Source organism: Canis lupus, chromosome 34 (genome assembly GCF_003254725.2).
Source record: "Canis lupus dingo isolate Sandy chromosome 34, ASM325472v2, whole genome shotgun sequence".
Taxonomy (NCBI): Eukaryota; Metazoa; Chordata; class Mammalia; order Carnivora; family Canidae; genus Canis; species Canis lupus.
In genome coordinates, this window is record NC_064276.1 from 4959029 (window position 1) to 4979492 (window position 20464).

General features: G+C 39.2%; 1 protein-coding gene across 12 annotated transcripts in view; it reads left to right on the plus strand.

Moving 5' to 3' along the window:
- SEMA5A (semaphorin 5A) overlaps window positions 1-20464 on the plus strand; it is a 470523-nt gene that overhangs the window by 365917 nt on the left and 84142 nt on the right. For all 12 annotated transcript variants that reach the window (XM_025451472.3, XM_025451477.3, XM_025451481.3 and 9 more), the window contains one exon: window positions 13679-13796. In XM_025451472.3, the coding sequence (XP_025307257.1) occupies window positions 13679-13796 (118 nt within the window). The remainder of the gene's footprint in view (window positions 1-13678; window positions 13797-20464) is intronic.

Genomic DNA, 20464 nt, shown 5'->3' on the forward strand with positions numbered 1-20464 from the left:
AGTCAGGCATGTCCGCTTGATGATTAGCCATCGCCTCTCCCCATCATTTCCTCTTTATTACACTTGCTGTCAGGCTTCACCCAGCACACCCAAGGGAGGTTGATACCCTTTGGTTATTCCACAGTGAATTCCCACCTCCACTTGTTCTAGAAAGGATTCTGGAGCCTTGGGGGAGGCGGAAAAATGTGTTGGGTGTGCATGCCATGCTGCACATACCTTGTAACTTGGAACAAATAGCACCATGTTTTTAACTAGTCAGAGCCATTGACCTCAGAAAGTTATTTTGGAAGAACAACATTTAAAAAATCCATGTTAGTCCAGTTTTATCTCAAAAATGATTGAAAAGATTTTGTTTTAATTTTAGCTTTTTTTTAATTTGCATAAGTATTTAATGAATAGCATGGGAAAATTAGGCCAGTGATTAAACCCAGCTCGTCAGGTGGTTACCACTAGGGATGTAAAGTGCAAGGGGAACTTTTCCTTTTTTTATATATCCTTTTGTACTCCAGGACTTACCATACATAGGTATTTGTTTCATAAAGTAAATTGCCATTTACTAATTTTGAGGAATGTGGGGATCTTGACAGGCCCAGACGTGGGTACCGCATGTGACAGTGGAATATAGGTGAGCCAATGCCATCCCTTGGGCCACATCACATGCACGTGGCACATGGGTCAGGACACCCCCAAAGCAGCATGAGGCCTTTCAAGTGGGCAGAGGTCTCTACAGGGATGCAAAGGATAGAGCAGCCAAGACTTGTGCTACCTTAATTCCTGCCTGACATGAATATGAATGTGATGTTATAACATGCCCCTTGAAGGAAAACAGACTCTGGTCACAACTGATAGAGTCCTCATCTCGCTACTTCAGAAAGGAAGGATCACAGGATCTGGGCTATTACCCTTCCCCGGGAAACAATGTAGCTTTCCAATTGATACAACTGGTTGACACTCCTCAGCCTCAGGAAAAGCAAGTAGTGATGGGAAGGCTTTTGATTTGGACTTGAAAGTCAGCATAACGATTACACAGTAATTACATCAGTGGGTCAGCAAACTGCCTCTGTCAAGAACCAGATGAAGATGTTTTAGGCCTCCCAGACTACATGATCTCTCCCTCCTTATAGCATGGGAGCAGCCAACCATAATGAATGGAGGTTGACAAGGGTAACAGATTCACCAGGCCAAAGGAACAACTCACTTTTAGGTGCAAACACTTTATTACTTTTATAGACAACAAATACAAGACCAGAAAAGGTTTTAGCCACCCATGCCCTTTGTCCCACGGTATGACGGCAAAGCAAAGGGCCAGATGACCATGCAGCACAGAACGAGGGCGACATGATGCTGAGGATCCAGCTCTGCTGCAGCTTAGCAGCTTCATAACCTGTAGTTATGTAGTACTGGGGTGAGTGTAGGGGGTGAAGGCCTTCAACCTCTTCAGAGCCTGGAACGTGATGAGAAACGATCTCATGATAGCTTCCCTGGACATAGGGTAGTGGGAGGGAAATGGCTTTTTAACAGCTTCTTGGAATCCTCCCGTGTACCACGATTGGGGAGATCACTCAGCATTCCACCAAAGTTCAGTCAGCTGAGGTTAGGTCACCAGGGCGTCAGGGCAGAACATTGCCCTACATTGCATTTCAGTAAAACTTGAGGTGGCAGTCTGGACTTGGTCCGTGGGCTGTCACCTGCTGACTCCTGAATTTGAATTTTATCATATATGCCTTTTGAATGAATGTACCTTCAATCATCATAAACTCTGATTTATAAAATAAGGTGTTTTATTGTTTTGGGGTTTTTTTAAGATTTTATTTATTCATGAGAGACACACAGAGAGAGAGCAGAGAGAGAGAGGCAGAGACATAGGCAGAGGGAGAAGTAGGTTCCCTGTGGGAGCCCGATGTGGGACTTGATCCCAGGACCCTGGGGTCACGCCCTGAGCCAAAGGCAGGTGCTCAGCTACTGAGCCACCCATGTACACATAAAATAATGTGTTAAGTTATTATGTTAATTATTAAATTACATGAACTAACTCTATACCTTACTTTTTCTGAATACCAGGCATTTTCTTCTCTTCAGACACTTAAATATTCTTTATTTTTTTGACATCCATCACAATTACAAGGTAAGGTGAACCTCTCAAGTTATAGGGCTAACTTTGTGTAGATGAGGGATTGGTCCAAACTGGAGAGAGAATGTCCTGAGAATCATCAGGCCTAGACCAGAAACTAGAATTCCAAGCACTGCATGCCAGGCCCTATTTCCTTCAACCCATCAAACCATGAGTCACAACCTGGGCATGTCTTTCCAGGTCTGTGCAGTCTTAAGCATGGTACCCAGCCCAAGACAGGGTCAGTAAACATCTGTCAGATTTACTAATGGACACTCCCTTGCCCCTCTCTGCTATTTTACTTCATGATCTATAAAGTAAACCCCAATTCTCACAAAATAGTGAAACTGTCTATAGAAAAATGTACTGATACGAAACATTAGATAAAGGATCAAGTGTTCCCAGGCCTTAGGTGTTTGTTGTTTCATTTTGGGCTTATTATAAGAACTAACTGTGGAGAGAAGAAAAGCTGGAAGCCAGGAGAATCATAGTCTTCATACAAAACAGAAGAGACATGTCTTTTAAGTTTTGCTTAATGAAACTAGGGAAAGATGGTACGATTAAGAGTGAGATCAGCTCCCTTTGCAAATGGATGTCTAGCCATTTTTAATTCATTTAGCTTGTAATAATGTCATTTAGTTAAAGAAATTAACACTCATTAAGAAAATTAGTATGGAGATTAGGTTACTGCAGAACATTTATTGCTTGAAAGAGCAAAGTTTCAAAACGTGGAGTTAATATGTCGGCACCTTTATTAATTAAATGTTGCCTACAGACAGCATCTGCCTGATGGGAGAAATACCATGTACAGAGAGAAATTGCAGGACCCCCACAGGTCTTCCAGCATGACAACTTTAGCCATTCAGTTATGAATCATATAAACATTCAGAAGAAATTTTAACATATACTCAATTTACAAATTAAATATTCTCCCTTCAAAATGAATTTAATATTTTCCAAATCTCGGTGTCTTGAGTTTTTGTTTGCATTGACTTTGGATTAGCTTCTCAAGACTGGCTTTTCCTTAGTTAATTCATTCATAATATATTTATTGATCTTAATATGTGCCAAGTCCCTGGGTATAGATTGATAGATGAGGCATCCCTGACCCTATCTTCATGGGGCTCAGAGTCTAATGAGTAGTTCTGGCATAAATAAAATCTCCTGAATATCTGTTGTGGATTTGAGCCAAAGGACCTTAGAGTTACCTTAGACTTTATCCCAAAATCAATTTGTCATTAAAATCTGATCCTATACTATCCTAGGACCTAATCTTCCAGCCTGACATCCCTGTCTAATTATTTCTTAAGCGCTATTTGAATCACAACCAGTGTTCCAATCATAAATTTCTAATAGTAAGAGAATTAATCACCAAGTTGCAATATACTCATTCAATGGAGTATTTACTCTGTGGATTATTCTGAAGCCAGTAAGTGATGACTGTGAAGATATATGCATGATATGATAGTAACTGAAAAAGAACAAAATAGCAGTATGTGTATGTCATCATTATAACTTCCAAAAATAGGAGAAAAAGACAAAGTACATTCACCAACGTCTACTTACTATTATGCAAAGCACACTATAAGAGAGGCTTGGCTGAAATACTGCTTTTTAGTGAAATCCCAAGTTAATATCCCCAGGTCCTGGGCAGATTGGAAAATGAACAGTTGAAATGTGATAGAAGATGAACATACATGAACTTGACTAGTAATTTAAGAAACACAATTCATACTACTGTTTGCTCTGTAATAATTAGGGAGAAATGCAGATTTTGTGGGGTCTGAAGCTTATACAATTTGATAGGGGTTCCAGCTAAGAAAAGAATATCAAATTATTAATACAAAATGCTCTCCTAATTGATACAAAAGCTTTCCTTGGTTATGCATTAACTAGCACAGTTTTGGGTTTAGCTTTCTGTTCAGTTTCCTCAAAGAAGATGTTTCTGTTTCCTAAATGACAATCTGTGTTCCAGTCACTTGGATAAAGTCATGTAATTGGTGTAATTACCAACCTTTTGTACCTCAGTTGAGTTTGAGAAACACAACCAAAGAGCTCACAATGTGAGGTTTCACTATTTAGTGTCTACTCCACAGGCTTCCTGGGTTTGCACTCCCCAGTTTAAAGCTGCATAGAGAACTCCATGGGTAAGCTTGGGCTGTAGCAGTTTTCCAGGCTCCAAATCGTTGCACCAGAGTTATCCTGGCCAGCAGCATCTTGGCTTTTATACACCAAGCTTCCCTTAAGATTTTTATTTGTAGCATAATCCAATGAATTAATGGTTCTTAAGGAAATAACTAACCCCATGTCTACAAAACAGTTTACATATGGAAAGATCATAAGCTTCAGATTCAGGTGGATCCTAAATAAGCCTTTACTTAGTATGTGATTATGAGCAAGCCACTCCGTATGTTACAGCAAGCACACGGACAAAGAGTACATAATGAATCTGGCACATAAAAAGAATTCAGTCCATGATTTGTTTCCCTTCTACTTCCAGTATATCCAGTTCATGTCAGTCCTGCTGAGCTGACATTGCTTGTGGATGGTATTTCTTGATTCATTGCACACTCTGTTGAAGGCTTGGTTTCAAATTTTTTCTCTGTCTCAAATGAAAGTCAAATGCAAATATATGAAAAAGAAAGGATGGAAGGAAGAAAGAAATAAGGCAAAAAAGAAAGAGAGAGAGTGGGAGGGAGAAAAGGGAGGAGAGGAGCGGAGAAAACAAAAAATCAAATGGCTCTTGTATACTGCTTTGCCTTCTTTGCTGAGGTATACTTCACATTGCCTTTGGACCAGTCCATCTGGACCTGTCAAGAATTTACTTTTCTCCTTTAACAACTACCCTTTATCTGAGAGGGACAGGGCTGATCAGGCCAGACTCTACATGTATTATATTATGTACCTGGCTTTGGTCTGTCTGGCAAATAAATTTTCTGGCAGTTTGTGAAATTCTACCCTGACAACGTTCTATGTGTAGATGAGTGATGTCAACATGGCTCCATTCAGTTGGCAGGAGCATCTGTCAGTGGATATTTGGTAATTCCCTGTCTCAAGTCCCTCACTGTGTCATTTATCTCTATATCCAAGAGGCTGAGATTCAGTCACTGATGAGGGGAGGTTGGACAGGGCCAGGTGTGAGGAGAGCCAAGGGCTTACCCTCCTTGCTGTTGTCACCAAGTTGGAGAAGGCACCAGAGTGTCCAAATTCAGGGTAGATGCCACCCTCACTATAACTGTTCTGCTGACACAGACAGAAATTCTTCCCTTGAGCTTGGCTATGCTCTCATGGGGGCATTTTCTGGAGTTTAAGCCTCCTTCACTCAGTCATGGGAAAACTGTTAAGCTGGGTGAATTATAAAGAGTCAAAGTAATATAAATGTTTTCTCTGGATTTACTGTCCTCTAATATTTTAAGTAAAAATTAAAACTACTTGACCCCTTGTGCATTCTTCATGTGTAACTGACAATTCTTCATATTCTCCTGTGTCTTCTGATTCTGTCCATTAAACCCTCATCTCCTGGTCCACAGAAAGTTTCCCTTGAAGCAACATCAGATGGCCAAAGAGTAATTGTGTCTTCATTTTTATCTCTGATTGGTGGAGAAGAAGAGACTGTGGACCTTTCATTCCCTCTGGTTTATAGAGAACATAGAATACCAAAAGTGCAGATTTTTCCCTGAATGAAGTGACCATAGATTCATTTCTTTCCTTCTTGGGCACTTGGACATAGTGTTTTCTGGTCCTCACTCCCAGCAATTACTTCATCATCCCTGGGCTGTGAAGGGTTCATGTGGAGTCACCGATACTCCTCTTGTCTTCTTTGTCCTGATTTTGATCCCTGAGAAGAAAACTACCTATCTTGGAGAGCTTCCTCCTGGGGGCCGACTTGGCCTCTCCAGAAAGATATTATGCTTGTTAAGAGACAAATTTTGCGATGATTGAGATCCACCCAGAGGGCAAGATAAACAGCTCAGGTTCTGTGCATGATGAGTCAGGGAAGAAGGATTGTCTGTGTCATATCAGAAACCAAAGCTGATGCCCCAAGTTGATTACAATTGCTAAATTCCAGAGAGCACTTTTGTTTTGCTTATTTCAAATACTCTACTCCTTTCACTATTTCTTTTTTACTATCAATTTTCCCAAAATTCTTCACTGTAAAATGTGTGTCAGTTCCATTCAGTTTGAAAACAACTTTTTAGGAAAATTTGAGTGTTCCATCCACCTAATAAGACTTTAATGAAAAACCATTCACTTAGTACTACTGGTGATACATATTAAATGTTCTAAATGAATATTAAAAGAAAAATTAAATGTAAAAAATCCTCATTGTATTTAATCAGTGTCATTTAATGATAAGCCAATAGTGAATAGTTTTTAATGTATTAAAAGTTAGTGACTAATTGAAATTCTAGTTCACTTATCTCATCTACAAATCATAACATGCAATGTGAATTACTATTAAATGTCTTTAGCAAGTGATGTTGATGAGTATAAACATGTATTTTTACTAGTAATTATATCTTTGTTTACTTGGCATGTGTCTTAAATTTAAAAATTCCATTATGCTGTAGCTGTATCTCAGTTCTTGGGAATTATAAATTAATCTTCTAGTAGATTTCACAACTAGATACATGCTGCACACCGCAGCCAAATCTTTCTTGCTGAAGCAAAACGCCAACATTTTATTCGCATCAGTATGTTTCCTAGGAATCTTATGGAAACTTCAGCCCAGCCATGCTGCTGTGCTTATCATCCTGATCCTGCCTCATGCACATGATTCTGTCATCCTTCCTGGGACCATCATGACCAGGGATGCTTATCTCGCTCAGCTAAGCTCCAGCTTCATTCAAAAGCCAGTCTGCACATGGCATCTCCCGGGAACTCGTCTGGCCTACTGCTCTTTCCTCTGACCCTTGTAGCATCAATTGTCTGATATTCTCACTTAGTAGTTACCTCTCCTTATGTTGGTGGACAGTGTTCATGAACATAGTCTTCCTCTCTCACAAGACTGCATGTTCATTCCTGGTCTTTGTGTCTTCAACACGTGGCATTTTGCCAGGTAGTCAAAAGAAATTGTGAATCTATTCAAACTTGTAGTTAAAATACTTTGTACCACTTAATAGAATGTGCTGTGGTGTGTCACATTGCCTGCATAAATAAAGAGCCCAGGGCATTGGTAGATTTAGTATTTTGGATATAGAATGCTTTCAAACATTCTATACCCAAAAGTTGATATCATATTGTAATATGTGATTATGTTTTTTTTTTTTTTAAATATTTTATTTATGTATTTATTCACGAGAAACAGAGAGAGAGAGAGAGAGAGGCAGAGACACAGGCAGAGGGAGAAGCAGGCTCCATGCAGGGAGCCCGACGCGGGACTCGATCCCGGGTCTCCAGGGTCATGCCCTGGGCTGAAGACGGCGCTAAACCGCTGAGCCACCCCGGCTGCCCTGTGATTATGTTTAGAGATTAATTAGAATAACATCTATAGTTATATAGAATTACTATATAATTCTATATAGTTATATATAGAATAATAATCTATATGTATCCCATCCCCCCAAATTACTTTTTCTTATTTAATACATGATATAACTTAATCCTCAATACCTTATGAGGTAATTATTATCATTCCAGTTTCGTGGGAAGAGAAACTGAAGAAAATATATGTTTCAGGTGGATTCACCAACTGAAGGACGGATGTGTGGGTATCTTATAATGCATTCCTCAAGTGCTTTCTGGTCTCATTAGAATTTTTTCAGCCTTATTTCTAGTAAAACGGTGTTTTTAATACAAATCTTAAAAGCATATTCTAAGGTATAGAGTGACACTGGTCATTAGGAATAAGGCACCTCAGATTGTATTGGGACTTAAGGCAAAGATCCTTCATGAACAGAGAAATCCATCTAATCCACTACTGTCATGATAATAGTAGAAATAAGTTAAGTATAGACACATGGTTTTTGCACAGTATTTTAAAGTTTTCAGCACTTACTAGGAGACCCTGAATCTTGAATGGGTACCAGGGTTCTGCACATTCTGCTCCTCAAGCTTCAACCAAAGTCTATCCTCCACTTTTCTCATCCTTTAAACTCCCCAAGTTCCATCCAACTAAGTGCCTTCTCCATGTCCATCTTGCCGTCAGATGTTCTGTTTTTCCTGAGCCATGTCAAAGCTGATCCTATTCATCTCACTGCTCCCAGTTTAAATGCCACTCCCTGTGTATGTCCTGACCCTATCTAAACAGGAGTTCCCTCTTTGGGTTTTTCCTTTGGAAATGGTTGTTACTATTTATCAGTGTAACTGCTTAGTGTCTATTTCCTTTGCTAAAGGGTAAATTCTGTAGGTGCAGTGAGTGTTGCTGTCCATGGCACCCCCCTAATTTCAGTCTAGTTCATGGCAGGTGTCCTAAGTATGCGCCCAGTGAATGAATGATTAAAACATTTAAAATCTCATGCTTAATGAATGCATTTTCTTAATATGGCAAAAATTCTTAAGATCAAAAATAAGCTGATTTAATGACAATTAGTGTAACAGAAACAAATCAGGTAAATCATCGACACTCGGATAATCTAACATGTGAGGGGAACGTATTCAGTAATCAGCTCCAGCTGTCTAGAAATACAATGAGAAGATTTTAATGAATATATCTCTTTTCCCTCATACTTAAATTAGAAAATAGAACTACAAACTTTAAAATTTAAAGGAAAAATTTAGCTAAATGTTAATATCACTGTCCTAGAAACGGGAAGAAGTTTATTCTTCTTCTAGAATTAAGGCCTGTCTCTAAATACACATTGAGCTCAAAAACATATTCTCAACAAATGTGCTTTTAAATTAAACTTTCAGATTCTGACCAGCATATTTTCTGAATTCAGATCCTCTCAAATACCAAGGCAATATATCAAATGAGAATAATCTGAGGTTATTAGCAAAATAAGAAAATTTTTTATTAAAAAGATTCATCATACAAAGAAAAACATTTTCAAAGTGTGGTGAAGAAAAGCTGCTTTCCTGATGGCCTCATTAGTAAGACATCTGTTATTTTCTACATGGTCTCTTTAAAAGACCTACCTTCCCAGGGCAATCAGTTATGATGATTGGGTTTTCTTAAAGCATACTTTAAAAGTAGGGCTCATCAGAATTTTGCTATGGTATGAAATATTTTGACTGAGGAAAACATATTTAGATATAAATGGAATTTTTAATGAATGGGCATTTGTGCTTGTAGAGAAGTTTTAATAGTTTAAGGGATAAGTGGAATGTTAAGAATGTGCAAAGCCGCCAACATTATGGGAAGACAGAGATGTTTTTACAAGCAGCTTTTCATTTAAAACAGCTTAAAATATCCTGTGTAACCCTGTGGCATTGTTTCAGCCCTGCAGGCAGATTTGCAAAGAGAAGCCTAGGGCAAAGTGAAGGGGGTTTGGTGGAATTATACTGTTTTTGGAATTTTAATTTTGTCTGATGGTCAAGTTGCTTTAATAAGAAACATGAAAAGGAATTCAGGCCTTTTGAATCATTTTGTAAATATAGCTTTGCCCTGTTTACCCGCCAGTGTGAAAATGGGCTCACACACGAGAGGATTCCCATGTGTGATACAGGCTGTGGCATTCCGTCAATGTGGCAGATGCGCTGAGACCTGGATGCTGTGAGTCAGGTCTCACTGTCCCAGCCAAGCAGGGTCACAGCAGGAAACAGAAAGACTCCTAGTTCTCACCTGTGCCCAGATCTGTCTCATAGTTGAGGGGTCTTCAGATTTCCACAAACTTCCTACAGAACAACATCTGCACAGGCAACATTTCTCAGGGATGATTTGCTGACCTTGAAACTAGTGACAATATGTGAAATATCTTATTTTGTAGATGCAAAAATGCACACTTTCCTGACTTACACAGTCACTGGTTTATTTTCATCTCTCTTATTCCCTAAAACAAAACAAAACAAAAAAAGGTATTAAATCAATTGTGTGTCTTTAAAATGATGAGTTCTTAAAATTGAGAAATGTGGGTTATGCTTTATTTACTATGAATACAAGTCAAGTTCCACTCTATGGAACTGATCACTGAAATGAATTTTTATTTAAAAGTAAGTTATTAAAATATTATATTCCCCAACCTCAAAAGCTAGAGATTTCAAAAGCTGATGCTCACGTACTGTGTTATAAACTTGTGTTTTAAAAAGATGTTGTCTGAATTCAGTAGAAAAAGGAAAAAGAAACCCGACAGCTTCCTGGTTGTTACTTCTAAGCCCCAGATCTGTTTGTGTTGGTATGAGGATGGAGAAGTTTAGATTAAAAAAAATACATGTTTTGTTTGTTTGTTTGCCTGTTTGTTTTAATTCAACAAATGGAGGGAGGAAGGGATTGTTGCTAGAGATACATTTCACATGGATCACGGGAAGGCAAATGAAATGATACTATAAAAGGATAAGAAGAAATCCTGCATAAATGTTTTTATGATTTTAAGTGTGGAAGCTCTTTCAAAATATGGCACAAAATTCAGATGCTGTGAAGGAAAAGATGCATAAACTTGACTGCATAAAATTTTAAAACATTTGTATCTCAAGAAAAAATATTTAATGACAAGTAGGAAAAGTATTTGAAATATTATTGAAAGGGGGTTAATTTTCTGACACCGAAATTTTCACTTGCAATGACTACATAAAAACGGTGAAGCCAGTTATTCAATCAAAAAGAAGCACAAAGCAGGAATTGGTTACAAATAGGAAATTTACAGGAATGGAAATTTAGGTGATGCATAAATGCATACACATATACTACACTTTAATCTCACAACTGAACAAATAGAACGGATGACTAGAAGAGTGTTTTTATCTATTAGAAAGGGCTAAGTTAAAAAAAAAAAGGCAGCATTCAACATGAAAGAGGGAGAGTAGTTACCCTCCAAACTATTGATGATACAAAATTATTAATACCCATAACTTATGCCTCATAAGTTCCACATATGGAAGTCTATCGTGTAGAAAATACGTACAAAAGTGCATTACAGCCTTGCTTTTGAAGGATTCAAATAAATATTGACTCATCTAGAACAGAACACTATACAGCCATCTAAGGAACAAGGTAGAGCTATATATGCTAACAAAAAAGAAGTTAGAATATATTTTTATGTGTAAAAAGCAAAATAAGAGGCTATGTGTACAGTTCCCTTTGTGTGTGTTTTATTTAATCGTAATGATAAACACAAACAAAAATATGTAAGTATATATAGACGTAACCATGCATGAATTCTAATTTGTGAAGAAAAAATATATTCCAAATAAATAACAGTCTGAATAGTGCCTAGTTCTGGGGAAGAAAAGCGTGTATTATGTGCATTATAACTGTTTTGTTTGATCTTTCACATGCAGGCGCTATATGCCTGTTTAGGTAGTTCAACAAGAGGCTCTTAGCCTGGGGTGGCCCTAAAAGCCTTGTAGCTGACCTCAGCAAACTAAAACCAATGTCAGAGTCACTGCCCTTGAATCTGAGAAAGTGAAACTTGTGAACGACCCATCCCAGTCAACCAGGCTTTCCCAAATAAGGCCACCACTTAAGCTACAGGCAATAAAATAATTTCCTTGGTTTGCCTCCGAGTCTTCTCTGTAAAATTCTCTCCCCTGGCTCCCAGTTAGGGGAGACTCCTAAGCCCTTTAGATTTGATGCTACCAGATTCGAAATTTCAATGTGCCTCAGTTTACCTTTTAACATGTGCCTTGTCACTTACCAACAAGTGCTTATGAGGCAGTGGTGACAGGTGACTGTCCCATACCCCTCTCCACCCAACCTAGTCCTGCTGGGAGAAGCAACAGTGTTAACCATCTCTGTTTGAACTTCTCTGGGTGGTAAATAAATAATAATTCCATAATAACAATAAGTAATAGTTTTATACCATTATTGCTTGATTTATTGTCTTTAGAGTTATATGCCCCTGCTGTGAGACTTCTACTTCAGCTTTCTCTGCTTCAGCTTCTTTATTTTAAAGCAACTACATTTATTTCATTTAGAAAGGTTCTGTGGGCTAATAGAAGTCAGGCTCTTAAAATGGTGCTTGATATATGGTAACATATTTGATATGTTAATTAGGATTATTTTATATCATTGATATTAACAATTTAATCTTACTTATACTACCTCTTTGGCCCACGTTTGATAGATATGCCATTATTTCTAGGCCTACTCTTGGTTAACTGGTAATCAATCCTCTAACAGATTCTCCCAGTTGGAAGGGGCTCCTTACCCCTAAGAAGACATTAGCACTTCCATGCTGCACTAGCCTGCCTTTCCTCCCTCCCATTTACTGCACATCTGGTCTCTTGACCCCTTCAGAGAGAGAATTCTCAGGTGTTCAATGCCCTGCTTGCCTGCGGCATCATCTTTTGTATAATTTTGGCTCAGTCATTATCACTCTGTCTGCTTCTCTCCACCCTCGAATACCTTATCTTGCATTTATAACATAGGGGCCAAAGTCTTCATCTAATGATGCCCCTGTGATGTATGAACTCTTTCTTGGAGACAAAGCTAAAATAAAGCATCTACCACCTGCAATCCTTCTGAAATAATGTGTTTAGTATTGCAGTTGGAACTGTATTAAGCTACAATTAAATTGAAAATTTTAATTCCTTTTTAAGCTACAGCACCCAAAAGATTTTCGTATTTTATTAAATTCAAACTAACCATGTTGAAGGGTTTTGGGTATATTTGCTTGTCCTTGGGTCAATTTCTTAAATCTTCTGTGCCTCAGTTTTCTCATCAACAAAATAAAAATAATACTACCTTCCTCATTAGAGTTAAGTGTCTAAATGATACAATAAATTGATATATTACAGGAGATGTTCAACAAATAACGTCTGGAATTAAAGTGATGATGATGGTGGTGGCGGTGATGAGATGATGGTGGTGGTGGAGTTGGTGGTGGTGTGGTAATGGTGATAGTGATGGTGATGATGGCAGTGGCGATGATGGTGATGGTGGAGGTGGTTGGTGCTGGTGGTAGTGATGATGGTGGTGATGGTAGTGATTAAGATGATGATAGAGTGAAAATGATAATGCCTTTTTATAAAAGTTGTATCTGAAAGATATAACAGGTTTTCAGCAAATACTACCTGTTGCTAAGGGGGTGAAGATGATGATGGTGGTGGTGGTGGTGGTGGTGGTGGTGATGATAATGATGATGGTGGTGGTGGTGGTGGTGGTGGTGGTGATGATGATGATGATAATGATGATGGTGGTGGTGATAACAAAACCTACTGTTTTTGAGCATTGCAAAATTCTGACTAGCTTTATTCATGACACCAAAAGGTTCATGTTGGCACACATAGTTCTTTAGTTGTCCAACCTGTATCTTAAGAAAAATATAGATATTTCAACCAAAATTAATTGATTCAGTTAGATACTTATGGATGTATGCATACATTGTTCTCCAGCGTGCAGACTAAAACTTTGTTTCTCGGAACTGGTTCCCATGTCAGTTCGTGAGGGCCAGACTCCTGTAAACTTGGGTCTATTGTAGTGTGGGGAAGGCTGCCTTGCCTCTCTGTTGACCTTTGGGTGTATGTTTGCAGCGCCTGCATTGGGGCCCAGGACCCTTACTGTGGCTGGGACATGGTGATGAAGAAATGCACGAGTCTGGAGGACAGCCTGAACATGACGCAGTGGGAGCAGATCACCTCCACCTGTCCTGTAAGTGTGCATGTTCTCCAGCCTCAGAAAGCACTGTCCATAGGAACCCAGCTGTGCTAAATCTGAGCCTAAAGCTCAGTGGTGTCCACACATCTGGAATCTTCCTTGCAAACCCCGTCTGCGCTCTCTCATTCCGCTCAGATCTTTCACCAGAGCCACACAAGATGTTGCCATAAACTTTTTGTCTGCTTTGAAGAGACATGTCTTAAGAGAAAACACTGCTGATTTGAAAATGGAGTGTAATATCTCTGTACCATTCTTGGATCTTCTCTCCAGAGGTTGGTGTGGACTATTATGCCCTTTTTAGCATTAATAAAATAGTGACATCCACACCCATCAATTTCCCTCGGGAGCTATAATTCTAGAAACTGATATAAGTAGAGCTTTTAAAAGAATAAAATAAGGGATATTACTGTTGGAACCCATGTGGGACAGTCTTCTAGATTCTGCTCAGGAGCAGGGGAAGGTCTGAGAGAAACAGTATGATGGCCATTCCCACTATGAACCCACAGAATGAAGAGAGACTCACTTCCCTTTAGAGCCAGATTCTCTAAATTTAGGAAAACAATTTCCTTTGCCAATTTATTTGTTTGAGGCCCTGCTTGCAGGAACCAGCTTATTTGTTTTCTTTTGTCTTTAGAACTCTTAACGTAGTAATCTCAAATTCTTCTGTTCTCAGCCCATATGAGCAATGGCTATGAACCTCCACATATTTGAAAACTGATTGAGTCACTGTGCTGTCACCTAGCTGCTGATCTCTGTGACTGTCCCCGCTGACATAACCTCTGCAAGACAGAGGAAGGAAAAGAAACAGCACGTTCTGTTACCTGAAATCTGTGCTGTTTCTCTGAGGCAAAACTGCTTGAGGCACCCGGACCGGACAGTCCCTGTTTCCTATCAAGGAACCTGCGCTATTTCATTACTTAAACCATCTATTCACAAGCCTGTCCTTCGGTTTTTAAAGGGAATTAGGCAACGTGGAGTGAGGAAGGCCTGGGTTAGTAAAAGCAGCATCAAATCCCAGATCTGGGCACAAAATCGAAGCTGTTTATTGCAAAGGTGTGTGATCACCGCCTTGGGCCTTCCAGCAGAGCTTTGCCGTGGGGTTCACTGCCAGTCCTTTGGTTTGTGGAGCTTCAGCTCTCTGAGGTTAGAAGCAAACTTTTCTTCAGTGTTTCTTGAAATTGATTAGAAAAATGCTGGTATTTGTGCTAAGTTTTCTCATTTCTGAAGAATGCTAAAAATCACAGAGATACCTTTGTAGCTGGAGAAAACATAAATGTAGTTCTAAATTACGAGCATATACTTTAAGGACCAATCTTCTTAGAGGTGTTTGACCTTGCATTTTTAATGGCAAAAAGTGCAAAAGAAGATCATAACAGTTTTTAAGCAGTAAGGGCATCTTCTGTGACTGTGGTTTAGTGGCTGTCTGAGACATCCACTTGTAAAAATAGCTTGCAAGATATCTATTTGTAAAAAGATAAACTGAGGTGTGTTAAAAATTTTAAGAGTTTATTTGAATAAAAATCAGTTCCAATCAAGCAACATCCAATCTAGCAGATAGAATAGAGCTCTGAGGAGCTGTACAAAATCAGACTTTCATAGGCAGAAGTAAGTGAGAACAAGGAAGTGACACTAGGCAACAAGAGCAGGTTGATTATTAGATGGCAAGGATCTATCAGACAGATGACCTAACTAGTGCTAGTCAAGCATTTCCTGATTAGTTGAAGATTCCTCTTCTAGAAGAACCAAAACTGTAATTAAGTCAAGTCTCAGTTTGGTGACATGGGGCTTAGCATAAGAAACTCCATTTTGGGTCTGTAGGGTTTTTTTTGTTTGTTTGTTTGTTTTTAAGCTTTATTTACTTATTTGAGAGATTAAGGGAGAGAGAGCATGAGTGCGCATGAGTGGGGGGAGGGGCAGAAGGAGAAAATTTTCAAGTAGGTTCCCCACTGAGCATAGAGCTGGACTCAAGCCTCCATTTCATAACCCATGATATCATGACCAGAGCTGAAACCAAGAGTCAGACACTTAACCAACTGAACCACCCAGTTGTAGTTTTATTTTTTAGCAGCTATATTAATTGTGTATCTCTTTCTAAAAATCTCTTAGAAATGAGCTAAATGAAAATTATTAGCATTATTACAGAGCTGTCTTAGAAAGATTTTTTAAAAGCTATTAAAATATAATTTTGCTCTATGATATTTGTTTATTTTGACTAAAATAGAAGAAAGGTTTGATTGTATTGGTCAAACCTACTGTATTTCATCATTTCTGATATGCCCTTGTTGTTTTATAAGGGAAAAAAAAATGTTGCCATGTGCTGCAAGATGCAAATTGATTTCAAAGATGTATACTATATAAACATGCAGTATACATACTATATGCTATATATATAGTATACATACATGCACACACATATATTTAAAAATCTTATAATCAGTTAAATAATTTTACCTACATATCTTTATCCAAAGGAAATTAAGCATTATAAGGTGAAAGATTTTTGAATGAGACCAGAGCATCTTATATCCAATGTAAAGACCCAAGTTGAATAATGAAAGTGGATATGCTACTAACATGGAGCTCAGTAGGAGTTAGACAAACGTGAAGTACACTGAGGGTCATAGCAGACTCTGTGGGAACCAAGTAAATCTTCATGAACTTCAGACCAATGACTCAGCACCACTGAGTTCTCAAAAGTCAATGCTGTGGTCAAAACCCAGGCAGATCCTCCACTGTCTAGAGAGTTCCACCTGGTAATGGACTTAGTGCCCTAGGAAACCTGTTTTCCACTAAAAGATCCCTATTTTAAAATGTTTATGGATTTCTATTGTCCAGGAGACAGAGCAATAGTTAACTGATGTATATAGATTAACATTTTGGTGGCTTATATAAATTATATTGAAAACATTATTCTCAGTTTAAGAGATTTGAAGTGCTCGAATAAGATCTGAATTTACAGATCTAGAGTGATTTGAATATTATTTATATTTTACAAAGCTTGCAGTGACACTTAACAAGGATAGCATAGTCTTAAGAATGTACTGAGATTTATTTATGCCCAAATTCCATCCACATCCCTTGTGGGTACATGATCACCAGTATACTATCTCATACGATGGCTCCCTGTTCCTAAATACATCATGCAACAACTAGGAAAACACGTATACTAAATAAGCACCTCAATGTCTTGCAGTAACTGGCTCTCTCCCAGGATACTAAGTAATACCTTCTCAGTGAAAAGATACTTAGCAGTGATTAAGCTCAGAGCCCTCCATTTAGATAGCAGCACCACAGACCAGAGTCTAAAGGGTTTATAGAAGATTCTAAAACTACATTGGGAAAGAAATCAGGACTTAAATCCAGTGGTTCTGACATTATCCTCAATCTACAAGACAATGACATTTCCAGCTGTCAGCATCTCCCCGGAGCTGTAGCTGATAGGTGCACCCAGCAGGTGACCCAGTGGTCACCTTGCAATATTATGCTCAGATAGTAGGTGAGACATTATTTCTGAATTTTATAGTGAAATATACTATAAAAGAAGAAGAAAGGAGCTAAGGTTAATTGTGTGTCTACACAATGTGCTGAGTGCCATGTTAGGCCATTTCAATGGATTATCTCATTTAATGTCATGATCACACTGGGGATAAGTATGAGTGCTTCCATTTTAAAGACTGCCCCTATTCACCCATCCTATCCGAGGCCAGTAGTGCTCCTATGTACCCCTCCTCAAAGGTAGCTAGCTTTCCTTCATGCAGTTAATTCATGGACGGAGATTAGGGATATTAAGTTGATGTCATATATGAGACACTCCTTTCCAAGGAGCACATCCTGTTGTGTTACAATCTCTGACCAAAAAGACATGAAACTTTAAAAATAAATAAAGGAAGATATTTTGATTTCTGAAAAAGCACCCCAGTAGAAAATAGAAGACTTTGATTTAATTATTAGAATAACAGTTGGAGTATAAAAGAACCTAAAGATACACTCCAGGGATCTCTGTACCCATCAAATGTATCCACCTCTTTGGTTTCTTGGGAATTAATGAATTGACATGAGTGAATCAAATGTGGGATTATAGATTATGCTTGTGAACAAAAATTGAATCTTGCTTAGCTACCATTTGTAAATACATTATTTCCTAGGTGAAGGGAATTTTGCTATTATACAATTAGGGATAAAAGTGTACAGTGCCGTTTTCCATAAGACTCTCATCAGGGAAGTGTCTATGAATCACATTATGGAATGAAGTGACTGAGATCACAGGCTCTGGATGAGCTTATTGGGACTGATTCTTGGGTCTTTACAACCAGTGAGACTGGGTAAATTGAGCCTCATCTGAACCTCAGTTTGCCTCTCTGTAGAATGGGATGTGGGTACCAGGACCATCGTGAACATTGTAGAGTTAACACATGGACGTCACTCATCACAGTGCCTGACAAACGCTAAACTACCTATATGTGGTATATGTCCTACTGTGGCTTAATATTTAATAAAACAAAGCACATACCTCAAATAGTCTCTTGGCAGAAGCCTAGAGATAGCACAACCACACGTAATATATTCTAGACGGCTTTATTTCTAAGAAAAACTAATAAAATATAAAAATAATCATGTGGGAAAGGGGAGCAGCAGAACCTGCCCCATTATTCACAGATTTGTTCTGTAGGCAGATTCTCAAGCTAATACAGTCAGGGTCAAAAGGAGCATGTGGTTAAATGCAATGCAGAGTTTGACTGCCCACGTGCTTTTCTGCATGTTGCAGGTTCTTCTTGCTCTAAAAGTTAATAGAACCAGCTGCTGTGGTCCTGGATTGAAAATGCTGCCCCTCAACGTCTACAGCTTCCCCACCCCTGGCCAAAACAGAAAGCCCCTGCTCTTACCCTGAGAACTGCAATCACTAAGTTTCCTTACTACCAAGTACCCAGGGCAATGCCTCTTCTTTCTCAGTGTTTTTGCTGTAGTAACCATTTTGTGTTTTTCTACCCCATTCCACAGAATTCTCTCATTTATCGTCACTTATTTCAAATTCGTCCTCTTTTATTTACTCTGTTGTATTAGCTCATCCCTTGCTCATCCAGACATGTGGATGAGAACATGTACAGTATCTCTTTGCCTGAAGACTATGATCTTAGACTAGTGCCCCAAGTGGACTGGCAGGGGTGGGGGGAGCGGGGATGACTAGTGCAGTGGATACTTTCTTTCCCTCTGCGTTTTACTGAGATATCATTGCCAGCACTGTATAAGGTTAAAGTGTACGGCATAGTGACTTCCCTACGTATGTTGTGAAGCGACCACCACAGTAAGTTCAGCTAACACCCATCATCTCATATAAATAGCCCCCACCCCTGAACGTTTTTCTTTTCCTTGTGAAACAAAGGATCTCCTCTCTTAGCAACACTCAAATGTCCCATCCAGAGTGTGAATGAACTCTAGTCATCGCGTTGTGCAGGACAACCCCCAAGACTTATTTATCTTAAAACTGGAAGTTTATACCTTTGACCCCAGCTCCACACCTCTTGTAACTAGAAATCTGACCTCTTTTTTTGCTCTTTTTTTTGATTTCATGTATAAGTGATATTGTTCAGTATTTGTCTTTCTCGGTCTGACTTATTGCACATAGGATAGTGCCTTCTGGGTGCATTCATGTGTTCCCAAATGGCAAGATTTCCTTCTCTGTTGTGGCTGAATATAGTATTCCATTATATGTGTGTGTATACGTATACATGATATTTTCTCTATCCATCCATCCAACCGTCGATGGGCACTTGGCTGTCTCCATGTCTTGGCTATTGTTTTGTTTTGTTTTGTTTTTAAAGATTTTATTTATTTATTCATGTGAGACACACAGAGAGAGAGAAGCAGAGACACAGGCAGAGGGAGAAGCAGGCTCCATGCAGGGAGCCCGATGTGGGACTCGATCCTGGGTCTCCAGGATCACGCCCTGGGCTGAAGGCAGGCGCTCAACCACTGAGCCACCTAGGGATCCCCTGTCTTGTCTGTTGTAAGTACCCCTGCAGTGATAACAGGAGGGCCACAGGCTCTTCAGCATAGTGATTTGTTTTCCTTCAGCTATAAACCCAGAAGTAGAATATGCTGGATCTTATGGTAGTTTACTTTTAACTTCCTGAGAAACAATGGTTCTAATCTGGAGAAAGTTTTGCCCCCAGGGACATTTAGCAATGTCTGGAGAAATTCTGTTTTTGTTTTTGTTTTAAAGATTTATTTATTTGAGAGCGACAGAGAGCATGAGCGGGGTGAGGGTCAGAGGGAGAAGCAGACTCCCCGCTGAGCAGGGAGCCCAATGTGGGGCTCAATCCCATGACTCCGGGATCATGACCTGAGCCGATGGCAGATGCCCAACCGACTGAGCCACCCAGGCGCCCCTGGAGAAATTTTGGTTGTCACAACCAGGGACGGTGGGGTGCTAGCATCCAGTGGGTGGGGGTAAGGGATGCCACTAACGTGCAGAGCAGCCCCTACAACAAAGAATTATCCAGCCCAAATGTCAGTAGTGCTGACATTTTAAAACTCTGGTCTCGTGGAAAGGAAAATGCTGACTAGCACTTCAGATTACACCTCCTGAATCGTGAGTTAGGCAGTCTTTGGCAAGTTATAAAATTTCCTTACATCTAGGTTTGCTCTTTCTGTAAAAATAGTAT